General features: G+C 32.3%; 1 protein-coding gene across 6 annotated transcripts in view; it reads right to left on the bottom strand.

Annotated features, from left to right (window-relative positions):
* The window catches only part of LOC106678192 (atrial natriuretic peptide receptor 1), a 1,188,520-nt gene that overhangs the window by 587,116 nt on the left and 577,970 nt on the right, over nt 1-23,434 (bottom strand). For 5 of the 6 annotated variants that reach the window (XM_067048969.1, XM_067048970.1, XM_067048968.1 and 2 more), the window contains one exon: nt 20,853-21,121. The exons of the other annotated variant lie outside the window; for it this stretch is intronic. In XM_067048969.1, the coding sequence (XP_066905070.1) occupies nt 20,853-21,102 (250 nt within the window). In that variant the 5' untranslated portion in view covers nt 21,103-21,121. The remainder of the gene's footprint in view (nt 1-20,852; nt 21,122-23,434) is intronic. 6 annotated transcript variants of the gene reach the window in all.

Genomic DNA, 23,434 nt, shown 5'->3' with positions numbered 1-23,434 from the left:
GTGATCTAAGAAAATTACTAATCTTAGTTTCCAAAACTTCCTTTCTCTAAAGTACCTTAAATTTTTTTTTTTAAATTTAAAACCATTTACCATTTGTGTTTATTAGCAGTAAAAAACATGGATGGATATCAGATATGAAAAAAAAATTGATAATTAACTAAATGAGAAAATAAATTTCACGGTGCTTCAGTGGTTTTAAAAATACAAGATTTTTCATTCACTTATCTAACACGAAATAACCAGTTTTAGGCGTTTCCGTTCAAAATAGCATCAAAATACCTACTTAACCTAGAAATACATCTGTTTAACTCTTCATGGAAAATATGCGATGGTTAAGTGCTTATTACAACACCCTGTTGCAAATAATTACAAATAAAACCTCCATAATAAGAATATTTGATAAAAGTGCATTTTAAACACCATACCGGTGATGATATCAGAAAGAATGACGTAAAAAGCGTTTTTAATCTCCAACAATTCCTCCACTTTTTGCGGCATGAAAATAAATTGGACGAGAAAACATCCCTTACAGAGGGCGGAACCTCCCATTCAAAAACATCATTTCCACATAACTTTTCCTTTAGATCCCTTTTTTTTTCATTTCCCTTCATTACCCACCCTACCAAAGGGACTTTTCGCTGTTTTTTGTCACGGGTTAAGAAGGACTTCCCTGAAAGAATTACCATTTTTTTTTTCAAAGATGACATAACTTCACAGCCAGTAGAGCGAACACACGATAAAATATTGGGTTCAAACATCAATAAAGTTGGTAAATGGCTAATGTTCCTCCTTTTTTTCTTCTTTTATGTCGCAAATATTATAGCACTTTATTCAAACTTGAAACGACACGGTTCAAGGAATAAATATGGTTTATTTATACTTAATTATTTAGTTTTCTCCGAAAGAATACGTGTACAGTATTTGCCGGTTGATTTACTCAACATGTCATAAAAAAAATAGAATTAATTGAAGTCCTATTAGTTATGGTAATTAATAATGTATAATTTATAATTAAATAAAAATACATCCAACAAAGAGAATTACATCCCAATATATTTATTTCGCAATTAAAGTAGTAAAAGCTCTTAACAACTAAAGTTAGGTTTTTTTTTAAAACCCTTCTATTAATTTTATTGTCTCAAATTAAATAATACATAATACAAAATTAGAAATATGTATACATGATAAACATAATCATCCTTTGTTTGCTTGAAGGACATTTTAAGGTAGGTTGTGAAATCTGCTATATGCAGGGGAGCGAGCAGTGCTTACTCGTAACCTCCTTTATTATTAAATTTATATAATACATACATGCATTATAGAAATGTCAAATGTATACTAACATACTACATCTGAATACTAATACACACTGAATAGTTGGAGCTCTTCACGGATGACACTGTTCTTGGCCCTCTAAAGCTTGGTTCCCCTGACGATTCTTCGAAGAACAGATCCCTGGAAACTCTTCAGTCTGTTTAGCGTAGTTTTGTAGAGGTGTCTCATTAAAGGAGCACCATGGAGCAGAGTTGGTCTGATAATTGCTTTATAGATCAGTAGTTTCAGGCGCAGTGAAAGTTGCGGTGAAGTGAGCAGATGGTGCTGCCAATACGTTTCAAGAGTATGTTCAAGCTTGAGCCTCTTCTTGGCATGATTGGTTGATGAACTGTAAAGGTGTTGAGAATTTCGGCTTCCATTGTCACAAGCTGGTCTATAATCGATCTGCTTTTCCTAAATCCACATTGTATAGGTGACAAGAGGTTCAATTTTTCAATGACCTACATCAGTCGTCTGTTAACCATTTTCTCCAGGAGTTTTGACCAACAGCTGGAAAGCGATATTGCCCGGTACTGTTGAGTTGTAGCTTATTTTTGCCCGATTTGAGTATAGGGATGACTATTGATTCTCTCCAAGCCTCGGGGTATATGGATGTTTCCCAGATACTGTTTGTTTGGTTGTTGAGTAGAGCCAAACTTTATTGGTCATCAACGCCATTTATATTTTATTTAATTTTGCTAATATTCGTTAAATTTTATTTATTTTTTGATTTGATTATTTTTTTTTTTTTTCTTCCGATTCAAGTTATATTTTTGTCTGTAAATTTTGTGATTTCAAAAACCGAAACACCGATTCTATTGCCTTATCATCGTCTCCAATGGTTTTTGAGATATCTTGGCTTAGTCCCAAGCTATAGAAGTGTGGTGTAAAATATGGGAATCGTTGGAAAACATGGCTTATTGTTAAATTGTTATTGCAATACTGGCAGTTCGGAGGCGTTTCTTTTGATATAAGATAGGAGTGAGTGAGCCTCGTGTGAACTATTCTCAGCCTAGCCAGTACAACTTCCTCTCTACGGCATTTGCGACTGGAGGTACCCCAGGGCTTGACATCCTTTTTAATAATTTTTAATTTGCTCATTGGGCTTTCGTTCCACATAGATTGCCATTTATCTTTTACTTCCTTTACAAGAGGCCTGCATATCTCTGACTCCCAGATACTGTTACATTATATCATTGGATAATTATATCATATAACAGCATATCAGATATCATATAATAGCATATCAGATAACAGCAAATCAGATAATTATCATTGGATTAGTCGGTGACTGAAATTATCTGTTTGGTTTTATCGATACATAATAAGTAAAGTATATGTTTGTATATTTATATGTTTTAATCGTTTTTAGAATAAATTTATACTTTCAATTAATATTTTTTTCTGAATTTTTTTTAGTTATCAAAACAAACATGCTTTATTCATTTTTAGATTAAATAGTGATAAGCGTTATAATATAACAAAAGAATAAAAATTCGTTTCTAAATTTTTAAAAATTAATTTGATTCTTAAAAAAATAATTTAAACTAACCCGAAATATCACATTACGAGAAAAAAATGAGAAGGAAATGGTCAGGATTGCAATAAAGAAGACAAACAAAAAAATAGTTTATCTATTTATTGGTCGCCAATGCAGTGAAGACGATGATGGGCGGAGGTCTAAAGCTATGAACAAAGCAATTTTGAATGATAAACTCAACTGTGAAATTCTCAATTCCTTTGTTCATTGTTGTATATCTCCATTACAACTTCCCTGGTGAAGATCTACGTTGTGGATCAAAACTTTGGCAAAAAATGAAGAGTTAAAACTAATTTTTGTTCATCTTGACCGCAGCCCTGACCATCTTATAATTTTTTCTCGTATTGTAATATGATTTGTCGTTCCTCTTATTACGGACTTCTCATCTGGACAGCAAGATATGTATATAGGCTCCACAACCTTTACAATATTGTCTCTTGTGAGTCTTTCCCTTCTTAACTATGAATTTTGAGGGATAGGAGAGGTAATTTCATTAGGGTGTGTGCAAATGATAAGTTATGCCCGCCCGATGAGTTATGCACTCCTAGGTCACATATACCGTTTGATTGCCCGTGATTCCGACATAGCATGGTAAACCTAAGAAATAATCCCTACAACCAGCTGTTTCTAACGTTTTATTTATGTAACCACCGAATTACTAACCAGTTCCGAGAGATGGGATCCAATATTGAAATGAAGGCAGATTAGATCGAAACTAATAATTTTATGGTTTATGGGTTCATGCACGGTTGATGGCTAATAATTCAGCACTGCAGTGCAGAGAGCGGAGATCAGTGTTAAGGAAAATATTTAGTATTTATTTTCCATCATCACGGTAGCACGTACTACGTCTTTACTTTCAGATCGTCACATGGTTTCCACAGCTTGTGAAATTGTTTTTTTCTAATACAGACAATCTCGTGACACTGAATCCAAAAGATTTTGACCCGCTTTTTGTGCCAGTTTACATTTTTTTATTTTTACTTTTTTCAACTTAGGTCTTTAGTCACATTTTTCTCTATCTCCACAAATCATAATAAACACTGATAAACTGCTATAAAAAAAATTCGAAAACAGTTGTCTACGAAAATTCGTTTACTCATATATAAGCGAAAGTAGAACATGGAATTGAGTAAATGTGAAAATAAGGATGTCGAAAACCAATCCCTAAAATTTGTCTAATTTTGGCCTAAATTGAACGAACCGTTTTCATAATTTAAGTGTTTCAAGAAAAATACATTTGCTCAAGCTTAAGCGAAATTAGTGTATTGCATTTGATAAAATATATATCAGACTATTTCCATGCTATGGCCCAACTTTCCTCAAAATATAAACTGTCCATTTTGATTTAATCATCTGCTTTTACCGGTATTGAATTGTTAGTATGCTAACGAAAGCGAAAGTATGCTATGGAATCTGATGAAATTGGTAGGGAACCATCAGGATACCAATCCACGCAATAAAATTCCATTAAAATTGGATAAGATTTTTTTTTTTTTTGTAGTGTTTGAATCATTTCAAGGAATACCTTCACCTATAATGGCCTGAGCCGTCTGTAGCTGAGGGAGTTAAGGCTTAGATTTTGCAACCTCGGAACTGCAACAGGGAAGTAGCCTTTATTGCTGCGGCGATACCATTAAATGAAAACTTGACCCCTCACAATGGCTAGAATAGGATGAAATCTTATAGGGAATAGATAACCCCCATATATCAGAAACGACTATGAAGAGCCTTAAACCTTTCTGCTGTTGTCCGTTTACATGGGGAAAATCCCGGTATGCTACAATGCTACAGATTATTGCGAAACCTTAAATGATACAGATGGAAAAATAAAATTTTCATGTTGTGCTCCTATCATTATGTAAGTGTAATATAGTGTCTAATTTTTAATTCTTAAGGTTGCTGTGGAAACAAAAGTAACGTTAATTTTTGTACGAGATAATCTAAATAACTGTTTTATTCACATGCATTCAAAGAGCACTCGAACGATAAAGCGAGACTTGATTAAATTCGATATGGATGGTTTAAAATTCTTCAGATCGTTTGTAGCCAAATAAGTTATGGCATCACCTTTGCAACTTCATGCATACAACATAACAATGCATAACTGCAGTAGCCCGGGTGAAATCCGAACTAGGGTGTTTCACTTTTATTGTGTGGCTGTCCCGTGGAATGATCCTCTCACCATGATTAGAATAGGTTGGTTACTAACCATCTTTCCCCTTAATGACCAGGTAGGGTGTAAAAAAAAGGTTAAAACGCCATTTTCGTTTTATAAAGTATTAATTAATTAATAGAAAGTGGATTTAATTAAATTATGTGTTATGTTATCAGTAGAATTCTTGAGTGAAGAAGCACTAAATTGCATATTAAAATATATCAGAGTACTGTACACAAAAAATTTTCAAAATTCACATTTCTAAAGATCTGCAGAATTATGTTTTACCGTATATTTATTATGCACACGACTAATAGCAAAATTATGGCTATTTATCGCGAATCGTGAGTAGTTATTTTAATGAAATGTTTTCTGACCTTGATTGAGAATTTATAGTGATAATTTGTGATATTGGTATTTATTATCATAACGTATTTTTTATGTATAATATTTCGTCAAAGAGAAACTGTATGTTATTTTACTGATTATAAACTTTATTTCATCAAAATTTGACTTGTTTATGTGAACATAATAACCTCACTGTAATGTAAAAAAATATATAAAAACTTTGAAATTATTTTTATCGTACTTGATGAGTGCTTTTAACTTTTTATTCCACTTATAAATATTTTATTTTATGTTTTCGCTGCATTGGATTCCAACAAATTTGTTTTATTTGGCACATATTGTTCATATCTTATCTCAAAATATATTTTACTAATTTATCAGGCCTAAAAAAGAAATTTCTAATAATCGAATAAATAAAACAAACTATAATATTAAAAGGAATAACAAGGAATTTCGTGAATATGTCATAAAAGATACGACAAAAACGTTTTCTTTTTCTTTCTTCCTTTTTTTTTTTGGTGTTTAGTCACAGAAATCGATAAATACAGATTGGTAGTAAAGTTCAGTGATGACGATTCTAGACCACTCCAATTTGCATATCTTAGCACGAAGCAGATTCTTTTAGGAGCTGAATTTCGTAACGATATCATGATGGTCACGTTTAGACGGCACTAAAAATAAAACTGGTTTTAGATTGAAGCAGTTTCCTGGATAAGGGATTGCGATCTCCCGTGACGATCTTAACAGTAAATATCCGAATCCGGCGACCCACAGATCGCTAGATTAGAGTTGGGAACCAGAAATACGACATAACGGAACTGATCAAACAAATTTATCTTTTGTAATCTATGGAAATTAAGGCTCATTTAATGTAAAGGTGTGCTTTACTGTATAGCGCGCGGCTTAAGTTTTAAAGATTTATCATCTCAATTTGGTGGATTTCTTTTTCACATTATTACTTGCTATAAAATGATTAATACCTTTATCGCAAAAGCTGTACGCCATTTCTAAGTTGTAACTCTTTAAACTTTTTTTATAATTGTTTTTATTAATTATTAGATACAGTTTGACAAGTTTTGTACTATTTTGGTTTCAAGTTTTATTAAAACTTTTTCCAATAGTATATGTTTAGTATGTTTTCGGGTCTATATTTTTTTTTATGGAAGCGTTGTCAGAAATAGTAATAAGAGAAAAAAAATAATCCCAGTAAGAATAAATAAATAGAAAGCATGCCAGAACAACTGACTAAACTTATAAAAGAGTGCAAACTGTTCGGGAGCATTTCTGGTCATATCACAGGCCTTTGACCGGGTATGGCAGGCTCTTCAAACTTAAAATTCATCTATCCCAGTCCTTATACCTCATCCTTCGATCCTACCTCTCAGACCCTTTTGCGCTCGCTGTGGTACAGAATTTTCCAACTGTTCTTCAGTTGAAGCCGGTATACCACAAGGCAGCGTTATGAGTCATGTCCTTTAAATTCTCTTTACCACATATATTCCACTTCATTGCGGAACCTTCCAGGCAACATTCGCTAATGATACTTCCATCCTTTCTTGATACTCAGGTCTAGATTTAGTATCAGCAAACCTACAAAGTCACTTATCCCTTATCGAAGACTGGGGTAACAATTTGTGAATAAATTACACCAGTTCATTTTAATCCCATTCCAATTCCTTCCTCAGACACGGTATCTTTGCTTTCTCCTAGGCAGAAGACTAACATGAAATCCACACACTAAACATAAAAGGCAAGAACTGAACCGACGATTTTGGCGATTATATGCTAAGTAGAAAATCACAGCATTCAGTAGACAACAAATTACTACACTTTACAATACATTAATAAAACTTATTTGGACTTATCATATTATCAAACTTTTAAGTCTTAAGTCCTTCGAACAATAGCCAATGCTCTTTGCTATGCAACCAATAATACCCATAATCATAACCTTAAAATTCCATTTGTCTCAGACTAGACTAAATCTAGATTTACCACATTCCATGAGAAACTCACTCATCAGCACAATCTCCTAGAACAGCCCTTATCATTTATGCCAAAAATCACTCCCGAAGGTTGAAACGGCAGTGGCTCAGAGACCAATAGTAAATAACTACTATATTGGAATTCTGGCAATGGCCAGAATTTCCGCTAGAGTCCTGAGCGTCTGCGGCTTAGGGCTCCACTCATCTACCACTGGCCTTTTAATGCCTTTGACGCAGTTGAGAGAAAAATGCTGGGATCTTCCAGGGTCCACTTTCAACCCTTCTCTTTCCTCCAAAAGTGGGGGAAAAGCTCGATTCGGAATTCCTCTGGCTGGATTTAAATATAAATGATTATGTTTATGATATTATTTTATTTATTATTATTATATATTATTTTTATTTTGTTCTTTTATTTATTTATTATTATTATTTTTAATATTTTCTTCAATTTCAAATTATGTTATCATTTAATTTATATATTTTAAATATGATGTGAATGAGCTCTGTGGTCCATTTTAAAATTGCCTACAAATATAAACAAAAATGTAATATTACACAATAAAAAATATGTATATTACTACTGTGATAACGGATAACATCCCGTTTTAGATAGAAATAGTTTTTTTTAACAACCGAAATCCTGAAATGTTTTGGAAAAACTGGAACTCAAATAGAAAAAAATAACAATTTTTAATTGATGATCAATCGGCTGTATTGGTATAGAAGTGTAATAACGATGCTTAACATCCCATGTGTTCAGTACCGGCCTAAGGGGCATAAAACCCGGACCCATGGTAGGGGGCCTCTCCAACTCTTTGGGAGTTATAAAAGTTACCAAAATTAATATAAGATAAAGTAATTTCAGCCTAAGTAAAAAAATAAAGTAACAAAATATATTTCTTTACTTGGTTTTTTTTTATTACTATCTGATTTTTTGCCCATTTTTCATGGCTAGAGAGATTCTCGACATCTAATCTGCCACAAAAAACTTTGAAACCTATAATGTAAAATTAAGATGGCAGCTTTAAATACTTGAAACAAATATTTTGTTTTATTTGAAATTAAGTCTACTCGACAAAATTACAAGTTTTTGTAGGCTAAAAAAAATTGTTGTACTTTATTAAAATAAATATTGCGATTTCTAAAACTGCTGCTTAGGACAACAATTTTTGGAAAACATTAATGATCTATGATTTACCATATTCTGCAGTTAAAGGTAATCTTAAGATTAACTATAATTAAAGTAATCCCCAGGTTGCCTAAAAGCTTCTTGAGAAATTCCAGGTTTAATAATGAAGAGTATTAATAAAAGGTTTGTGCCTTAGTATTTCAAAAAGAAGTTTATGAAATGTGAACGTTTTTCATTCAGATTGAAAGGTACAGACATTTCAATCAATTCATTTCTTCTCTCCTTCAGGAAAAAATGAATTGTGATGAAATTGTATGTTATTTTGAGATAAGATTGATTTAGAAATTACCAGATCATTTGTTTATCCCAAGCAGCACATTACTTGTTCAATTTAGGTAAAGTTTCTGGTTATCGTTTCACGATTTCATAAAATTTGAGATTGCCATAACAAGACTTTAAAAGAATTAGTTTTTTTTATGTTATCTATAAACATCCTGAAATAAAAAAAACCCAACAGAGGGTTTATTTTAGCCTATTTATTTTATTTCTTCTTTAAATCCTTAAAAAATAATGGTAGCCCGCTTTCCACCGTTCTGGATTTCGCCAAGTGCTATTGTTCACTTGGCGATATCCAAAACGGTTCTCTCATCTCTTTCCACTGTCTATTTTCTTTCAATTTTAAGTAAGCAAGTACTGCATCCCCTTTAATTAATAACTAGAGCATTATTAAAGAGAGCAAGACTTCAAATGCCTCAGGTTATATTTGAAAATGTCCCAGTCATGCTAATACAGGCCATCATTTGGATCCTACAGATAATTTCCATTTGAGAAGTCTTATGTAGGGCTGCCCACCACACAATACAACCATTGTAGATTCTGAGTTTTATCAGTGCTGTATAAATCCAATGTATAATCCTTGGGTCGACAGCGCCTCTTACTTGTCAAAAAGCTTCACTAGTTTTTCCTTTGGGTTCTGCCAAATTAGGCCCCAGTAAAGTATAGCATCCAATCTAATACCGATATATTTGAATTTTGACTTAATTGGAGTTGATTGCCAAAGAAAACTTTGGTTCGAAAGGTACCTAATTTTCGCTTCCCGGTAAATAGAATCAACTCTGTCTTTGATAGGTTTACTGAAAGCTGCATTTCATTGCACCGTGTCTGTACTACATCGGATAGGACATGCATTGGTCCCAGCAAATTCCTGAGCGAATATCCCAGCGTCCTCAAGTCTTCTCAATAGGCTGTTCATAACTAGCAACGGTGAGATGCAACTTCCCTGAGAGCATCCTGTCACTGCCTGCGCCTGTAGTCTGGTGCCGTCATAATAAACAACAATTGTTCTATTATTTATATAAAATCTGACCCAAACCTGTATTCAGGGTAGAAATGTCTAAAAATGCTTTACAGACTGCTTTAAGCCTTGTTTTGTGAAATGCCCCTTCTACATCGAAAAATAGTCCTAAGGCGAATTCCTTATGTGTTAAGTCTTTTCAATCCTCCGTGCCAAGGAGTGCAGGGCAGTCTCTTTTCCCTGGAGATATGCGTGCTGATTGATTTGAAGGGGATTGATTGGTAACACCTTGCTTGTAAAGTGAACTGCTACGAATTTCTCCAGGATTGAACAGGAAGGAGCATAAGCTTATAGGTCGATAAGATTTGGCGACACTATAGTCCTCCATCCCAATAAAAGCTATCAAAGCTTTTCTCTATGACTCTAGTATATATTCCAGTGCCAGAGAGACTATAAGCAATGCCCTGGTAAGGAGGAGCAGAGCATTAGTCCTTCTTTGAGTATAAAAAGCCTGGGGCCTTGAGCTCCCCGACAGCCCTAATGGCCTCATCCGTAGCTATAGACTCCACTAACATCCAATCCTCTTCTTCATTTGAAGACTCTCTGAGGGAATCCATCATTGGAGGATTGCCTTATTTCTAATTCTGGCAACCTGGAAAGTATACCTTCATTAAATGGGATAAATTTTCCTTTATTTTTTTATTTCCTTTTATTTCCTGTAGGTCCACTTCCCAGCTGGTTTCCTATCTAATGGCTGTTGACCTACCTTTACCTAATACCTTTATTAGTCGAGAGGCTTCCGGCTTGGATTAGTTCTATGTTACTATAGAACTTGCCCTATCTGTCCCGTGTATGTCTTCGTAGGTCTCTTTTATTCCAGTCCAGTATAAATTCCAGTCCGCCTCTAGCTTTGTCTTGTAAGATTGTAATAGGATTTTCTTGTGTCTTTTTTCTTGGTCAGATAGGTTTTGATAAATTTAAGGTCTGACTTTTTTATAAGATTCTCTTTCCTCATAGTCTGACATAACTTTCGAGAAGGCTAGATTCCATGTCTAACTGGGACCTAGAAAGTCTTCATGTAAAGTGAACCACCTTCCAGTATCTCAGTGAATGCTCCCCCGTGGAACAGTGTGTATTCCTTGGGTTCCATTTCAGTGAAAGAAGGGGTATACCAACTATTATTTGAATGAGATCATCCAATGACCATACAATGTTATGTCTGAGGTGACTCTCCAGTATTCAAAAAGTCTTTTAATGCAGCTCCAGGCAAGCATTGTATCTAAAACCTATTTTTATTACCCTTGATATGTTTCGCCACCTCTGTTGAGAATTCCTAAATCAATTGAGGCTATAAAATCCAACAAGGCTACGCTTCCCTTATTGGTGTCTGTGCTTTCTCACAACAAATGGTGAGCATTTCTATCTCCACCAACTAGTAGTGGCAAATCTCCATCTCTGGTGTATCGGGAAAGTCTTTCCAAATATTGATAAGGAGGATATAGGGACATAAAGAGATCCTATTTTCAATTTAATCTTATTTACTCAACTTTGATTGTTAATGCCAAGGTCGTGATGTCACTTGTATTCATCTGAGAGAGTGGCAGCAATTGTAGATCCGAGAGAGTCCCAGATGTAAGCTCTCGGATTGTCTTTACATGGGGGGAAGGCAGATAATTCTTCCACTTGTGCTACTTAATCCTTTAATACTTCCCCTCTATCCGTGGAACTTAAGCCCCTACTTAAATTTTAAAATTAAGATAAAAATTATTACCTGAAAATATGATATCCGACAAACAATTTCGGAAACAACATTTTTAAAAAATGAGAAACATTATAGCCGTCCAGACAAATAAAAAGTTGTTTTGACCCTATTTAAAAAAAAAAATCAACGAATGATGCTGAGTAACATTTTATAAGTTATTACATTTATAGGGGTTTTATTTTTATTTTTTCACTGGATTCGAGAACCGGCGCCGCTTCATTTATGATGTAGTTAAAGGCGTGATTTCAGCTCCCTCGGATACAGACTGCCCAGTATAAAAATATTAGCACTTATTACCCAACTTTCAGTCTATTTAAACCATTTCCGTTCATAATAACAAATTCATTATTATTTACGATAAATTATTATATACTATAATTCCATTAATAAGTCATGAAAAATACGCATCGCAAAGCTTCCACTTGTCACCATACTTTGGACTAATAATATTATAATTTCCAGTTCGCTAACTCATTTATTATTCATGATGGAAATATTTCTCCCAACCATATTTGTATTTCTTGATTAGGTAAAAAACTGCTATTACTTAGGAACTTAGAACTTGCTATGACAAAAATACAAAAATATATAACTTTCTTTATAACAACCATAGAAACACGAAATGTTTATTTTCATCTTTACTTAATTATTAAATTCCATAGTATGTTATATTTATTCATTCTTTATTATGACTAATAATGAGAGATGTTTAATACTTAAAAAAAATTAAAGCTTTTTTTAATCTTAGGCATTAAAATCCTACTAAGCCATTTCAGTGAGAATAATAGTTGCTTCTAAATACCACTTGATTTCACTTTGATATTAAGAGTTTAATCGAAATCATCAGAGCCGCTTAAGAGAAAATTAATGATAATGTAAAAAAATTAATGATTCAAAGCTGCCGATCGGATAAATCAATTTTTCGCTGGTAATATGTTTCCATGTTTTTATTATTACTAAGAAAATACTTTAAAAGTCTAGACTATTGCCATAACAACAATGAAACCAGAAAATATTAATTTTTGTTTTTGGCTACTAATCCACTTTTCTCGTATCATAGTTTGTATTTATCTATTTGTTGTTACTTCTAGCAATGAGGGATAGTCATTTAGAGTAATATAAAGGTTAACATTTTTTTTTAAATAAAAGTAGATTAGATGAAAATTTTTTTGAAAATTCAAGGCCCAGAAACATACGCTCCAGACTATTTTGTAATATTTGTTTTTTTGGACCCGGAAGACATTAAAACGAGGTTTGCTATAAAACCTCAGATTCGACATTTTTCATTACCGCCATACTTCCCTACTATCTATATAATCAGTATATAGACAAATGAAAGTAATCTTAACTGATTAATTTCGAATTTGATAACCTTTGGCTCATTCAATAATATTATTACCTCAACATTTTTATTCTTAATAGAAATGCATTTTTTTAAATAACTTTTTTATTATTTAATGGGAATTAAGTAAAATATCAAAAAAAAAAAAAGAAGTAAAAATTATTATTAAGCTACAGAAATACCCACCGGAGAAAAAGTAATGTTAAACAGCAATATTATATAAACCGTGGGAGAAGCGGTATATATTAATATCATTAGCATGATAAACGATACAACACAGGGTCCTAAATAACCATTCATCTGCATGGCCAATGTAAACACTGCCCTAAGAGACCATCGTCTGTATCTTTACACAAAATCTGAAAGATTCCATGTCCTATAAAGTTTATGAAGGGAATCAGAGGATGGGAATCGAATGGCATTAAAATAGAAGCAGGACCACCAGGAAGGTCCCCATTAACAGCATCCCTCTAAACCTGAATGGGCGAGCGTAAAATTTCCTTATTATAAAATAAATGTCCGAGACAGGAAGTCTGTCCCCATTCAATATTTAAATACGGAATATGGAAGCGGACCTTTTGCAAGGGTAAACCTGTATCATCCATGACCGAAGTATTGCGAAATGGAAATTAATAAATTTACTTGAATTCTAAGTTCGTCTCGATTCCAAAGGCAATGACCTCGGATAATGAACTTTCGGAATAAATCAGAATGTTTATTCATCCTGAGAACTGTTCGCTGAATAACTTAAAAACTGAGGAAAGAAAATACCTCAAAGTATCGCTTTTTATATTCAAAATATAAAGTTTAAATTCACTCCTCATAAAATATAAGACTGTACAAAACTTAGGGTATATTTCAACAATGAATTAGGCAACCATATCGTTATTTGACCTCTTCAGCCAGAGAGCTTATAAATAAGACTATTTTGTATGTAAAGAAATTTTGAGGCACTGGAGACAATCTTAGATGGGGCCCTATTGTCTTTTGGTAGGAAGAGAGGGGCTGCAGAGAAAAATATTTTTTTTTTAGTTTCTAAAATTGTATATAAAACATTAACGAAGCAACGCAAGCCGGAGGATCCCATCTCAAATGATCAGAACTCGATCAGATCTCGAAGTTCCCTTTATATTCTATTACATTGTTCACTATACAATATGAAGTGCTCCATTTCTCGCTAAAGTTATGCGCATTCCTTAATTAATAATAACTTAAATACATTTATTTGTAACTCACAGGCCATCAATTCTCTTTGGCACGATCCAAATAGACCACGCGAATATTATTTCTTTCCAACTTTCCCCACACATTTCCCTCCCTTCCTTTCTTCTCACCTCTTCTTTATTCTTTCGGACTGTGCTGTTATTTCTTCCTACCAATTTCTTCCATACTTCCCCCCTTCTCACCACTTTGGTTACCACCAGGACTTTTATATTCTTTCATTTGTCCCTGTATTCATCTCTATTGAGGCAGTCTCAATTCCTATTTTTCTTTTTTCTTTATCTCCTTAATCAACCATGACCGTCAACCCCTCTTTGACCTTATGACCGTAGAAACGCACCCTCCTTAACCTAATGTCCGCTTAAAGGTATTTCTCTGTATAATGCTCTGGTAAGTCTCAGCCTATATCCCTCCGGTAACTTTACTGGGCCATGAATCCTCCTCAAGATCTTCCTCTCTATTCCCAAAAGTTTCCTTTTTGCTCTTATTGACAGAACCTTTTTACAGTATAGAATGCTAATGGCAAAGCTGAATCTTTCCATCTTGACCAATCTCTCCTCCATCCCCTTTCTCTCGGACCCATTACTACAAACAACTTACGCTAAATACTTTAATTTATTTGTGACCCTGATTACCTGATATTGTGTTTTAACTGTATAATATTTCTTCGTACCACTTACTTACAACTGTGTTTTTTAAATGTAATCTTTTAAAGTATTGCTTAGATGGTATGTAATTTCAAATAAAATAATTTGAGCCAGTTGTTATATGATTATGTTATTGTATTTATATTAGAATTTGTTATTTATCATAGAATTATGGACTCTAGATAGTAATACATATGTACTTGCATGTATTGTAATCTGCCCGAAAATAATTCTTACTTTAGCATACACACATCTTACTAATCTTACTTTCAAAATATTCAATAATAGCAAGTATTGGTCGATGTACGACACATTACAATCTCATAATATCAAAAATAATGGTAAGTAGTTTTTCCCAAGACAACCCACACCCGAAATCCCAAAATTAGGTCCCTACATATCTTACCTTTTTTAATGATAACGAATACTTGAAGAAAAAAAAAGTTAAATGTAGAAATATTGAAAGAGCGATTAAAACTGGAAATCGACGTAAATATATAAATGTTAAAAATATATGTTAACAAAAACGTAAAGATGTTACTTTGTAAAAAATAAGGAATATTATATTGAACTAACGTTTTATTGAGTAATGGACTGAGACCAATAAAACTGCATATAAAGAAAAAAACTAAATTATTTGCTAATATGGTAAAATAAATAAAACAACTACAATAAATTACTAATTATACATACAGAACAGAAAAAAAAAGTCGTTTAAATTGAATCAACGCAAACTAATTAGCTACATAAAATTTTCAAGTCAGCGGTTCTGTATGAATACGAATGGTCATATGAATTTCATGACAAATTGTATATTTGAGATCTCAAATGAATGACCAAAGAAGTTTTCTTCATGCAGTTTTAACAGGGAAAATTTGTTTTTTATAGTAATGATATTTCAAAATAAATATTAGGTTCATTAATTAAATATTCTCTTTGGTAAATAAACAATGAATGAGAAAATACAGGAATGTTTTGTGAAACTACGGCATCTCAGGAATGTGGGAGAGAAGTGGAAATACCCCGGCTCAAGTTAGAAAATTTAACATTATATCAAATTCTCATTGTATTATTTTATTCGTTTTAATTTATTGGTTTCACATAATGTATCAATTATTTAATTTTGTGCAAATATATATATTTTTATTTGTTGGTAATATTCGAAAAAAATGAGCTGGATTTAAAAAAAAATATTACAGAATAATAATTTATGAATCACTTATAACTGGCTTTGGCAAGTCTCTGGTTCAAAATATAAAATTAAAAAATAAACTTTGTTTTTAATTTAAAATATCATTTTTAGTAAGTGTAATGGATATTTACTTCAACTCAATTTAGGAAAATAAATAGCATAAAATGACCCACCATAATTAAAATTGATCAAACTGGATTAAAACTCGTCAAAAATTATTATTATGTCAGGGATAATTAAAAACAAACAAGGAAGACCTAATGGGTATTTAAAAATTCTAAAAGAAAAAAGAAAGGTTTATAAAACCGGTATGTTTATTTTAGTATATATTAATAAAAATATAATAACTGTGCCCATTAATGTTTATATGAGACATAATTATCCAAATATGGTGGTGAATCGCAGCACAGGGCCGTTTGTTTTAAACTTAAATAAGCCATCCATTTTGTTGCAATTTACAAAAGTTGGACGGTCATTATACTTCCTTAAGCGGAACAAGGACCATAATTATAATTTAAGTAACATTACCGTTATTAGGCACCGGTTATTACAAGTAAAAGTTCGCAGAACTCTTTAAGTGGAATTTCTTTCGCTCTTCCTCTAAGTAATATAATGAAAAATAATTAAATATAATACGACTCAAACCAAATTAATCAATATATATTATAATGAAGTAGCGTAGTCTGGAGCACATTTTTGTTTGTGAAATTGTCACTCAAAATCAATATTGCTCTAAATAAATAAATATTAATAAAAATATAAAATTCCTCAATATTTCAATAACTATTGAAATAAAAAGTATATATTTTTTTTATTTCTATCCCACCGTATTATCAAATATACCTTATAAATTAAATATTCAGGCCAAACATAATTTCAAATATTGAATAAGTTAAGATTTACACAAAAAAAAGTAAACTTATAAGTCTAGTTACATTAATTTTAATCATTTACGTTTATTTTTGAACAATTTTTAACGGTAATAAAGATGGTATAACTGTGAAGAAAATATCATTCTAATGCTTTTGCACAATTTTATCTAATCAATTTCGCTTCATATTTACAAATTATTACCTAAAACATAGTAACTAGTATTGAATAATAGTGGTAATAGAAAAATTACTAAAATTGAATTGAAAAAATACAATGTTTACATACTGAATATGTACCTTAAAAATCAATTGAACTGAATGTTAAACAAAATATAATTTAAAAAAATGTAACACCACCCTTTAAGAATGGTGCCAAAACTGGAGGATTAAAATAAATTCCAATAAATCCCACCAAAACACATTTACCCTTCGTTGTAAACCTTCATCTTGCCCCACATTATCTTTTAATAATATTCCACTTATTCCTGTTGAGCAGATCCGTTACTTAGGACTAAATCTGGGCAAATCATGGAATCCTCATACAAGACTGAAAAGACAGGAAACTGCTCGTCGATTCCGACTATTACAACATTTACTAAACAAACGGTCCAAACTTCCAATCCATTACAAAAGACTGATCTACATGACTATTACAAGGCCTATGTGGAAATACGGAATTGAGCTATGGGGCTCCACTAAACCATCTAATTCCTCTCGAATCCAATTCTTACAGTCCAAAATCCTTCGTAAAATCCTTAATGCTGCTTACTTTGTCACAAATCAAATGATCCATAAGGACCTCAATGTCCCCTATGTTGCCGATTTGGCCAGAACCAGATACCAATCCTTCCATAATAAACTTCTCAACTACCTAAACCAACTCGTTTCTAACCTGGCTTCTCCTTCACTACCTAATAATCCTCCTAGGTGTCTGAAAAGAAGATGGCCACGAGATCTTCTTCTTTAGAAGTGTTTTTGGAGTTCTATCAATGATTAGATTCTCCACATGTTTGTATCATGTCATAATATCACTTACACCAAATCTACTTGATGTTTATATATGTATACAGTTGTAAATAACAATAAATAAATTATAAAAAAACAAAAAAAAATGTTTCAGTAGAAAGAAGAAATAACTTCCCCATGAAGTATCAATACTAGCTGAGAATGTAGTTGGTATTTCTTTTTATTAGGCAATTATGAATATTAAACACAAACTATTTTGATCGCTCCAAACCTACAACAGTCAAGATTGTGAATTTGAAAAGTAAGACTTCAATTTTTTCATCATGTGATGCAGTTTTGCAGTACACTAGTTGCTGGATGGAGATTATTTAAGACAGTATAGACTTCATTCTGACAGTAAGCAAATAAAATACACTGACAAAATTATAAAAAAGGGATTCTGGAGTTGAAATTCTCATTCACTCACATTGCAACATAAAACATTTTTTAACTTTAAAATTTGTATTTTGAAAGTTGGATTGCCTTAGCATGCAAGTTAGAATAATATCGATCAATTTGCTATTATTCTACAAAATTCTTTCTTCTTTTTTAAACAAACAGTCAAACTCAAATAACTCATTGAAAATCATGCCGAAGGAATTATGAAAAGATCAATTGCTATAAAGGAAATTACGTTTTTGCAATTGAATCTCATCACGTATTCATGAATTCATGAATAGTATATTTCTCATTTAAACTTTCTTAATTTTTAGATAAAGTTCTTAATTTACTGGACGATATTGCAGGTCCTCTTAAAAGTAAATCAAATGAATAATTGCTAAGCAGAATGAGAAGACGAGTTTAATATTTTAACAATCAGGAGATAATTTGTGTGATAAGAAAACTAAATTATTACTTTAAATTATGGAAAATACTAGATGTTACGTCATTGGTTTATCACATTTTAAATTCTCCCACAATTTGAAAGTAGTACATACACTAAGTATGTTTGTGTTTTTTTTTGTAGTATCATTTTTGTATGCCAAGAGGCTAAATAATCTGCTCATAATAAAATATTGCTTTAATATTCAATAAAATTATGAAATAATTTAAAGTTAAGATTTATTTAAATCAAAAACATAAATTATTTCTAATCTGTAATAAAAAATATGAGAAGGAAAAAAAATTCTGATGATCAAGAACATTTGAGTTTTCCAAAGTGAGTAAGTTAAAAACCATATTTTAGGGATATAACAGGAAGTTTATTGTTACCCAACATAATTTTATCAGAGAATCAAGCACGGGAAAGATGAAAAAAAAAAGAGGCTCAGTATTACACTGTACTAGTAGTAATTGTTATTTATTAGATATAATACTCTTAGGTATTACAATTAGGATAAGAAGGACGGGTTATCACTGCGTAATTCTCTTGCAACAGTTGATAATGATGATAGACTACATTTTTTTTTATACCAACAATTTAGTCCGATTTTAGTGACTTCCTTACAAGGACTAAGCAAATTAAATTGTTTAATCGACGATTGGTCCATCAAACGAACATCTCTGATTTCTAACCAGTATTGAACATTCAATTGTTCCGTTCACTCAAAAATTTAAAAAAAATGAAATTAATGATGTTATTTTTAGAATCAAGAGGAGAAGAAACAGATAATATTGGCTGGATTCAATAAACAATGGTAGAATTACACAATGCATATCAAACCAGTGAATCGCTCAAAACGTTTTTTCTTATTATAGAAAGAGCATTGAAACCGGTTAGTTCCAATGAACCCAGATTGCATTAAGGTACCAACCGTAAGTTTTGTAAAATAATGTTTTATAAATACAACAATAGTGTATTCAAAAGACTGTGCACACCCATTGTTACATTCAATGATTAGGCAGTCGGCCAGTAGTCGAGTTTCAATGAAAAGGGAATCGGATGGCCCATTAAATTATTTTATTCAGGCGATTTGAATCTTCTGCGTATTTACATATTAAAAAATTGAAACCTGTACCACTAAAGCCAATGAAGGGTTAATGGTGTAGTAAGGAAGTATTGTTTCTACACCAACGGTTGTGCAAGGAGGTGATTTAGTCAGAATCGCGCTCGACTGCTAGATTTTACCCAATTAAGGGTATCCAATATATGAGACTGGATGGACCCCAGAGGGCACTAGAGCACTGGACTCACCGCCACAGTATAACAGAAAAAAAATTAGATGCCCATTATTAGGATTCAATCTTTTTTTCTAAAATTATCACAAGATAAATCCATTATTTTCATATGGGCTCCAAGCCACATTGGCATTGTTGGTAACGAGCTCGCAGACAAAGCTGGCAGAGAGGCACTCACGCTCCCTGGCTGAGGCACCGCCGTTCTTACCCCATCAGAACTCAGTACACCCCTTAAATTACAAATATTAGAAAAATGGCAGACCAAGAGGGATGAAAGCTCTCCGAGTAAATTAAAAGAAATAAAACGATCAGTAAAACCATCTTACCGCAACAGCCACAGCCGGTTGCTCTGGCCCGCTTGAGAATTAAGGTCATACTCTCCTCACGCACTCTCACCTGCTCAAAAAACTGCCACCTCCAACGTGCAAATATTGTCAGTCCATTCTTACGATTAGACATATTTCTGAAGAATGTGCTCACTATTTGCCAACAATAAACAAGATAGGACTGACCCCAAATTTATCAGAAGCTCTCGCAGATGAAGAAGCGAAAATTACATTAGTGTTTGAATTTTTAAAAGCACATCGCCTTCTTTATAAATTATAACTCCTCTTCGATTTTTATTTGTTTATGTTTTTTATTTATTTTATTTTTTTTTAATATTTTTTATTTATTTATTTTATTTTTTTACTTTTATCATGCCATAGACGTTGATGACCAGAGGGTTTTACGCCTTTAAGCAACAATCAACAACAACAACAATTAGATGTCCAGCTGGATTCGAACCCGGGTCCTTGGAGTAGCATCGTGGCGTACCACAGTGCCACCGCGCTCCTCCCGTATTTACTATAAAGTTATTTATTATGTCAAACAAAATCGTTAAGGTATACCAAAAAGTAATTATTTATTATGCAATAAGACTTACCAGTGTGATTGTAAAGCTCCATGGCAGCCAGCGGACCGTAAGTGGAGGAGCAATTGGAGTTCCTCTGGGCGATGGTGATGTTGACCCCCGGGAGGAGGCCGTGCTGGCGGTCGGAGACATTGCGGACGGCCAGCTCGATGATGGGGAGGATGACGGGGAGGGCCTGGACGTGGTCCAGCGTGGGCGCGATCACCGACAGCCGCACCCTAGCGCCCGAGGCCAGCCCGACCACCGCCAGCAACCACAGCATCTCACCGCAGCTGCATCATCTATGGCATCAAGCAAAGAATGACAGGGTCAGAGAAACAAGAAGTACTGAAATATATTATAAGTATACAAATATGTTTCCAATTTAAAAAAACCTTTTTTGAGAAAAGACAAAAAAAAAAAACTTACAAGTATCAGAATCTCTTATGCTTATACTAAATTTTATAATTAATTTTACGGAATACCATCTATCTTTATGATACATTTGGCTCCAAATGCTTACCACATAATGTATTTATACCTACCTTTCAGCACTTAATTCAAAATTTGAGTATGTCCAAGCTTGTTTAATGTAGCTTTTTAACGTTTATATTCGTACGGGTAAGAATGTTTATGATATTTACTTATGAATGCAAATTTTGCCCGAACAACAAGAAATCAATTTATTTTAGCACAAACCATGAAAACTACTACTCTTACAATTATTTCTAAATTTTTAAAATAAGCCCTAATTGACATATGTACATCTAATAGTTCCCTAGATATATTTTTTCATAAATCAAATATTTTGTCAAAAAAAAGAAAAAAAAATTCTACTCCTTAGACTAAGTTTAAACTAATTTCTAGTAAATTCCACTAGCTTCAATATGAGTGGTAACTTCTGTTCGTCTAATAGTTTCAGATATATAGTTTTTCATAAACCAAACGTGTTGTCCGAACAACTAGATATCAACATCTTGTGAATTTATTTTGGCAAATATCAAGAAAAAAATTACTTTCATGAACATAAACGTCTGAAATTACTTAGCAGTACATTAAACTAGATTTAATTTGAGTGCTAATAGGCCTCTGTACACCCAATGATTATTGATACGTAGTTTTCAAAAAATATATTCAATAAATAATGATTTTTAGTTATGAAATTATGTTATAATAATAAAAAATGAACAAAATAAAAAAAATATTATCTTTTTTTTCTTGTATTGACAATGAATTTCTTTGATTTTAGCTGTGTGGCTCCGCGATTTTTTTTTTTTTTTTTCTAAATCTAATAATACCAAAGTTGAATAAGGTTCAAGTGAGGTTCATTGTTACAGTCTACTTTAATTATAATTCCTTTTTTCATACTTATCTTATTTTATATAATGTCAATATAATATAATGTAGAATTAATGAATTATTAGGCCAATAGGCCTCTGGGTGTACAGAGGCCTGTTAGCACTCAAATTAAATGTAGTTTAATGTACTATAAAGTAATTTCTGACGTTTATAGTTTATCATGCAACTAATATTTTTCATGATATTTGCCAAAATAAATACTCGGGATGTTGATTTCTACTTGTTCGGAAAAAAACGTTTGGTTTATGAAAAACTATATATCTGGAACTATTAGACGTAGAGAATATACCACTAATATTGAGGCTAGTTGAATTTACTATAAATTAGTTTAAACTAAGTCTTAAGATGTCATCTTCTAAGGAGTAGTAGTTTTTTTTCTGACAAAATTTTTGATGTATGAAAAATATATCTAAGGAACTATTAGATGTACGATGTCAATTATGGCTTATTTTAAAAATTTAGAAATAACCGTAAGAGTAGTAGTTTTGATGATATTTTCTAAAATAAATTTATTTCTAGTTGTTAGGACAAAATTCCCATTCATATGTAAATATCATGAATATTCTACATTATATTATATTGACATTATATAAACCATACTATTTATGGTTCAAGCCTTTTAAGAACTTCAGAGATCACTAAATTACAATTGAATATTGAATCACGGAAACACCAATGCTCCATATTTTTAGACTGGGATATATGAGGTTTCTGTAACTAACGACTCAATTACTAACAACACTTCAGTTACTGATCCACAATGAATGGGCTCAAAATCATAATGTAATAGAAATAAGATTCCAATGGCTTATACCAATAAACGCAGCTGGTCAATTTATTGACGTTCCACAGGTGGCAGCCAACTCGCCCAATTTACTTTAGTGAGCTAACACCACCAAATGAAAGAATGAGTGGAAGTACGATTTTTCGTTCATTCACCACCAACGTTTACAAAATAAGTGATGAGTGCCTTGCCCTGAACTTTATTTTTATTTATTGACTTCATTATATGGGTATTATTCATTCGAAAATAACATCTACCTCATTTGGAGGTACTATATATTAATAATCAGAAAATATTGTCAATGTACAAAGTCTTTAGAGCTATACAATAAGGAAAACATACAAAATAATTATAGGTATCGTATTATCAATAAACTTTTTATCTGCATTGATATATAAACAATTTCATTATTGTTATATATTTCTTCCTTATACTATAGTTTAATTTTTAAACTGCGGTTATTAAATATATA

This window comes from Halyomorpha halys, unplaced genomic scaffold, assembly GCF_000696795.3.
Source record: "Halyomorpha halys isolate HHAL.00 unplaced genomic scaffold, Hhal_1.1 Scaffold128.1, whole genome shotgun sequence".
NCBI lineage: Eukaryota > Metazoa > Arthropoda > Insecta > Hemiptera > Pentatomidae > Halyomorpha > Halyomorpha halys.
Note: the sequence above shows the minus strand (reverse complement) of the source record. Positions and strands in the feature narration are given on the sequence as shown.